Here is a 7,500-nt window from a genome sequence, read left to right as displayed (position 1 = left end):
AAAGACTCTAGCATGCACATTTCTGAAGCATTCTTTATCAAAGTTTCTGAACAGCTATATGGTCACAAGATGTTAGTCAAATTTGATAATGAGCAAAATCGCATAATTAATGCCAGAATTATTGCCCTTAGATTGTCAAAATTTTCATTATATTATACAAAATCCTTGTACACCCTCTAGAGTTCACAATTTTGTTTCAGATTTTATGAATCTTGGTCATAATATTTATTTTTGTAACCAAAGTTTAATGTTTGGTCATGAGGGGTCAAAATATAGGTCACCAGGTCAAATCTTACAAAAACCTCGTAAACACTCCACACGCCAGGGTTTTAATACAATAATGATGAAAATTGACCAGGATGTTTTATTGATGCAAATCAAAATAATAATCGTATCTGACACATCTGGCTCAAACACTTGATCACTATGTCATATTTTTTACAAAGATTGAATGAACCGACTCCTCTCAGGTGAGCAAACTAGGGCCATATTGGCCCTCTTTTTTAAGTAATTATAATAGTGTAACAATTTATGGAAAGGATCAAATCGCTTACAAGTGTGACAAAGAACAAAAGCACGATAGTGGATAAGTCTGGAGCTTTAAATCGGTCAATATAAAACGTCGAAGATTAAAACCGGATTTAAGGAGCTCCAAACCTCACTCTTAACCCAGAGTTGTTCGCAAAACATTTAAGCGTTAATAACAATCAGGAAGGGGACTTTTGTAAGTAAAACAGCAAGCACACACTATATTTCCCACGCCCGCGAAAGCCGAAATGGCATAAAAGGTTTTATCGTAGTATAACACACACGGCATGTGGTTTTTTTCGAATAAGAAAATCGTTGTAAAGTTTGTAAACTTCAATAGTAATCAATAATACGTAAGCGGTAATAAAATAAGAAACTAAATATTTGCAGATGTTTGTATATATGTAATTGATACCGGCACACAAAATAAAAATAGAACCATCCTTTTGCGGATATTAAGCTACTTCGCATTCTTGAAATATTCCAAAGAATCATGTAATTAGTGTCCAAGTCTGATTAATGAGACCAAATCGTTCTCCAGACCTGCGGTTGCATATGGGTTTACAACTTACAAGTAATATAATGAAAAATATATAACTAAATCCCGACTGGAATTTCTTTGCTATATAAACATGCATTAAGAAAGGTAAATTCGTTATATCAAACGGACTTGATGCAGTTTTTAAGTTTTCTATCACAACATAATAATTTATCTTGTAGTCGCGTTGTTGTTCAGCATAAATGATTATTTCACTTTGAAACTGCAAAAAGGAATTGTACACTAGTCGTAATTATAATTATGTTGGTGATTAAAACGAAACGTTTTTATCCCGTATATAAAGTTCCTATATCATTAAATTGACATGCATACACAAATTGAATATTTTACTATATGTGGCTAAACATGTTTTTATTTGGTGAAATGAAAATTGACATGTATTTACAGCACACGTGTTACTAGTAACACAGGGGTTATTTCCCATCACAATTATAATTACGTCAATATGGCTTAGACGTTGGTGATATTACAAGTGTGTGTGATAAAGAAACCAATTGAAATACGTCCTCACTTATCAGCTTTAATAGAGATATGCTTTGCGGGCTTTTACAATGTGGCAAATAGTCAAAAGTTTGTCAACAACACGTGCTAACATTTCGGGAACTGGGCATATGTATAGTATTTTGAAATCGGTTTAGACATGCAATAAAGAAAGCATTGAACGGTACAATTATTGTGAAATTGATTCCGATCCAAAGTATGACGGGTATTTGGTTTTGATTGGTAAACCGGTTGTAAGAGATAGTTTATATATATATAAATAAATAAATATATATATATAGATATTATATATATATATATATATATATAGATTATATATACTAGTATATATATAATATATTATATATTATATATGATATATATATTATATATAGCTATCTACAATATCTATATATATATATATATATATATATATATATATATCTATATATATATATTATATTATATATATATATATATAATATATAAAAAGGAAAACACTGAACCGGACCCAACTTCGAACTTTAATATGATCGGCATTCGGAAGTGTTTGGTTTTGGTTTCTAAGGTGTATTTTATCTATGTTTATATATGGAAAAATATGGTTTCTACTTGATAAGTTTCCATCCTTGTTAATCAATGTGCATGGTAATAAAATGTTTCCACAGACTCACACAAAGTGATTCAGTCACGTGTTGCAAAAAATATAATAGCTGCAGATGATGCGCATAGTTTATCAATAGGTTATACAAGGTAAATAGTCAGTCATATTGTTGTTTAAAATATTATTTCGAAAGGTGACCGTGTGAATGGTCCAAATCTCTGTGTTTGGAGGCAGCATTTCTTCAAACCGACCCAAGCTGGTTATACGTAGGATCAAATGGTTGTGAGTTACCTCTTGGTAGGGACTGGTCTGGGTTTGGAAGGTGATCGTAAGACTTTTCATCACCATGGTTGTCTGTGATCTTAGCCACTCCACGTCCAACGTGATCGTAATCAGATGGATCGCTCTTGCATTTCAGGATCGGTAACTGATTAGTGTCGTAGGTACTGTCGTTCACATTTGTAGAACTCATCGGTTGACCGTGGCCCAGATGATTATACACCGCCTGGTCATGACCAACCAGACTCATTTGTTTGCCACAAGTGTAATCATACTCGGTATCTGACGAAGCAGCCACGTTTTGCATACCTCCGATCTTTTCTCTGGAAACTTGGTGACCATTTGTAGGTTTTGCATAAGTATAATCGCTCAAACCCTTTTCAGAAGAATTGGATTGATCGTAATTATATTCCCTATCCTCCAATGCCATGTCATAGTCCGGAGTGCACGCTACGTTGTCCGCAGAATACACGTGTTTCCCTCCCCCAGGCACGTTATGTAGTGAATTCAGAGCCTTAGCTGACTGCGTTTTATCATTTCGACGTTTTCTGAAATGTTGTCATTACAATTAAAGTGAATATTTCCAGATGAAATAAACCACAATTTTAAACATATGCATTTACATTGTGAGACATGTAAACATATTATTCATTGATGCCAATATGACATACTGTCCATTCGTTGCAACTACCAAACAATTTGAATTTTAGATGTTCTTATTTATTTGCCCCTTTCACAATACGGTAGATTTGTATAACAAAATAACAAGCAAACCTTCGAATAAAAATAAAGGCCAAAACAGCTGCGATGATGACAACAGCTGCCACAAAAGGAATTGCGATCTTGACCCCCAGCATGGTGTCTCTAGTAGAGACGTTATCTGCAGTGAAACACACGTTTATTTACATATTGTCGTAGACGATTATATGTTGGCTTATCGTACCCTATTTACGATATGTTTGAATATTGATTGAATGCAGAATCTAGGCGTCTTCATAAACTGTGACATTTGTTACCCATACTTAAGCTGTTGTTACCCATACTTGAGCTGTTTTATATCGTGTTTTACCATATTTTGTTTATTTAATTTTTATAAATCAAAAATAAAAACATAAATAAGTATTCGTAATTTATTGACAATATGTTTAAACAATTGACTTGACACGGTTCTTCCGTGTGTAACGTTGTTAACTTGTTTTGCAGTACCTTTAAGAAGAGATAAAGCATTACACAAGCAGCCGTATTTGTTTGTGTTTTGAATGTTTGAATACCATCCTACTAAATTATAGAAACATATTACATTAATAAATTATGCATATACACGATGTAACTATTGCATAAAAATGGATTTGTATCTTAAACTTATACAACATTCGTTTGAAATATGTTTGCTTTATGCTTTATTTGCTTATACAAGGGTAATTTACCCCATTTTATTAAACGCAAAAAAATAATAATTACAATCACCACAACTAAGTACGGTCTTTTCGATGTTGCTGCGTTATGCGCATACAATTGAAAACAAAAGCAACATTAACCTCTTGCCAAAGTGGTTGACCCGGTACGCCCAGCCGTGACAATTTCAGTTTGAGAGGTCGACGCTGAAAAAAAAACAACCTCAGATAATGGATTAAAGATAATGCTTGGTAAAAACGTACCCGTTTTTGCATTATAAACTGATACTAACTGTGTACTCCCATTGATTAAAAAAACATTATACTTTGAAATTATAAAGAATATTAAAGTGTCTAAGTACATGCATAAAAATATGACATACCCATGCTTGTAAAATGCGTGTGCATTTTATTCATGCCTTTATAAAATTATTATATCTATTAATTTTATTCCTATATATTAACTAAATAAATGCTATTATTTGAATGTTGTTCAAAACGACCTTTATTGGTTCAAATGAATTAAAATAAATGTCACAATTTACTAAAACAGCATATCCCAATTATTTCAGCATGTGTAACCGAAATAAGTCTGTGTACCTCCATTAGAAGTTGTCTCAGTTCTAGAAGTTGACTCTGATAAACGCGACGTACAGACTATTACAACATGCAGTTAATAATCACACTTGGACTGTATGAAAAAAGCAGTCCTGAATAAAATATACGTATCTACTATCGAAATGTGCAGTTAGCCTATTTTTATATATTAAACTTGAAGTAGAAACAGCAGAAAACATTGTACACAAGTGTTAAAAATGAAAGCAGCATTACTAAAAAAATATCTCATTGTTAAATTACATAAATTTATTCATTTTGGTATGGACCTATAATTCGTGTTTGGACAGTATTTGGATGGGTCGTCATTATTATAATACAATTTTAATATGTATACTTTAAATGCAAACGAATTAGCTGTAGTTATTTTTTTCGGAATAGTTTTTTGAATGTATTCCTCTATATAAATGGTATTATGTGTATGTTGTTTAAACTGAAATTTACTGGTTCTAATGAATAAATATAAATGTCATAGTGTACTCAAGGAGAATATCCAAATGATTTAAACATGTGTAACCGAAATTAGAAGTTGTATCAGTTCTAGAAGTTGTCTCAGTTCTAGAAATTGTATCAGTTCTAGAAGTTGTCTCAGAACGCGACGTAATGACTATTGCAACGTGCAGTTAATAATCACACTTGGACTGTATGAAAAAATCAGGACTGCATAAAATATATCTCGATATGAATTACCTGAATCTTTGCATTTTGGTATAACCTAACTTTCGTGTTTTGACAGATATCGGATGTGTCGTCATTGAAATAAAAAATACATGCATACTTTGCATGCAAACGAATTTGCTGTAGTTATTTTTTCCTGAATAGTTCATTTTTAAATTTATTCCTTTATATACATGCTATTATGTGTATGTTGTTTAAAACGACTTTTTCTGGTTCTTATGAAATGAAATAAATGTCACAATTTACTAAAACAGCATATCCCAATTATTTCAGCATGTGTAACCGAAATAAGTCTGTGTACCTCCATTAGAAGTTGTCTCAGTTCTAGAAGCTGAGTCTGATAAACGCGACGTACAGACTATTGGGACGTTCAGTTAACCCTTTATTTAATAACACATATACTAGAAACAGCTGCAAACATTGGACATAAGTTTTAACAAGAGCACCGCCTAGCGATTGCAGATCGCTCATCTATTTGCTTTTTAAGGGCCTTTTCACAGATTTTGGCATATTTTGAAGTTTGTCATTAAATGCTTTATATAGATAAATGTAAACATTGGATCTTAAAAGCTCCAGTAAAAAAATCAAGAATAAAATTTAAAAAAGGAGAACAAAAAATAGCCGGTACCAGGGCTCGAACCAGTGACCCCCGGAGTCCTGGAATTAGTCTGAAATAAAAACGCATTAGCTCTCTCGACTATTTCGCCGGGTATACACAGTGTAAGTATTTTATACATTATATAAGCAATCTTCGTAGTTTCGTAAATTTAAACGACAACAACAGAACTCTCCAAATTATTCAATCGTTTCTCGTTGCAACGCTTTATAATTTTTAGGTTTTCAAATCGTCAAAAGATACATATAATGGCTATATTGGACTATGGTAAATGTTCAGTAATACTGTTTACTCACAAATATCATAACTAAAACGAAAATTTGCGAATCTGAAACAACTTTTTTTCAATTTTGTCAATTTACCAAACCGTGAAAAGATCCCTTTAAAGGTGAAGGGACATATCTAAATACTTAAATCAAAAAGCGGGGAAGTGGGGGGGGGGATGTATAGTGTGGGGGTGTGATCATTTTTACATTATCTTTCAAAAATAAGAAAAATATGAAAAAACATTTATTTATTTTTTTTTGGGGGGGGGGGGGATTCTAGGGTGTGATGGTGGTTGGACGGTCTTTCGAAAATAAAATAATAAAATATTTTTTTTTGTGTTTTTATCAATTTTCTTAGGGGGAGGGGGGCGGTCTGGTGTGGGGTCGGGGGGGGGGGGTTGTTAGAGGATGGTATAGTGTGGGGTGTGGTCATTTATTAGATGATCTTCAAAAATAAGGAAAAACATGGAAAAAATGGGGGAGGGGAATTCTGGGGTGGGCCGTGGGGAAAAGGTTTGGGTGGAGTCTATAACTGTGGTATGTACAGTAAGGGTTGTTTTCTCAAAGTATGAATTAAATCTGATCATAAATAAAGAAGTTATTGCAATTTTAGCAACATTTAATAATTTGACCTTGAGAGTCAAGGTCATTCAAAGGTCAAGGTCAAATTCAACTTGCCACGTACAGAATCCTTATGATAATTTGAAAGTATTTGAAGTTTTAAAGCAATAGCCTTGATACTTTAGAAGTAAAATTAATCTAAACACAAAATTTAACCAAATATTCAAAGTTCCTAAGTCAGAAAAGGGCCATAATTCCGTCAAAATGAAAGCCAGAGTTATGCAAATTGTCCTGTACAGTCCCCATATGATAGTTAGCGAGTGTTCCAAGTCTGAAAAGCTATGATACTTGAGGAGTAAAGTGAACCATAACACAAAATTTAACGAAAATGTTTAATTTTCTAAGTATAAAGGGGCCATCATTCTGTCAAAATGCCAGTCAGAGTGACATAACTTTACCTGCACAGTCACCTTATGATCAAAAGTACGTGTTTCAAGTATAAAAGCAATGGCTTTGATAAATTAGGAATAAAGTGGACCTAAACGCAAAACTTAACCAAATTTTCAATTTTCAAAGTATAAAAAGGGCATATAGTTGTCAAAATGCCAGCCAGAGTTATCTTACTTTGCCTGCCCAGTCCCGTCATGATAGTCAGTAAGTGTACCAAGTTTGAATGCAATAGCTTTGATACTTTATGGGAAAAAAGGACCAAAACACAAAACTTAACCGGACGCCGACGCTCATGTTAAGACAATAGCTCATAATTTTCTTTAAAAAAATGATGAGCTAAAAATAAAGCAAGCAGGGCTGAATAAAATATTTCTCGATGTCAATTACCTAAATATATGCTTTTTCTAATGGACCTATCATTCGTGTTTGCACATTATTAGGATGGGTCCTCATAATTATAATAACTATTT

At 33.0% G+C, this 7,500-nt stretch overlaps 1 protein-coding gene across 1 annotated transcript in view; it reads right to left on the bottom strand.

Moving 5' to 3' along the window:
* Positions 1-2,079: 2,079 nt before the first annotated feature.
* Positions 2,080-7,500, bottom strand: part of LOC127862327 (uncharacterized) — an 8,938-nt gene continuing 3,517 nt past the window's right edge. The window contains exons 4-6 of the mRNA XM_052401411.1: positions 3,989-4,051; positions 3,225-3,330; positions 2,080-2,998 (exon numbers count right to left, since the gene is read on the bottom strand). Of these exons, the coding sequence (XP_052257371.1) occupies positions 2,413-2,998; positions 3,225-3,330; positions 3,989-4,051 (755 nt within the window). The 3' untranslated portion in view covers positions 2,080-2,412. The remainder of the gene's footprint in view (positions 2,999-3,224; positions 3,331-3,988; positions 4,052-7,500) is intronic.

The sequence above is a fragment of the Dreissena polymorpha genome, chromosome 16, assembly GCF_020536995.1.
Source record: "Dreissena polymorpha isolate Duluth1 chromosome 16, UMN_Dpol_1.0, whole genome shotgun sequence".
Taxonomy (NCBI): domain Eukaryota; kingdom Metazoa; phylum Mollusca; class Bivalvia; order Myida; family Dreissenidae; genus Dreissena; species Dreissena polymorpha.
This window is presented reverse-complemented; position numbering and strand designations above follow the sequence as displayed.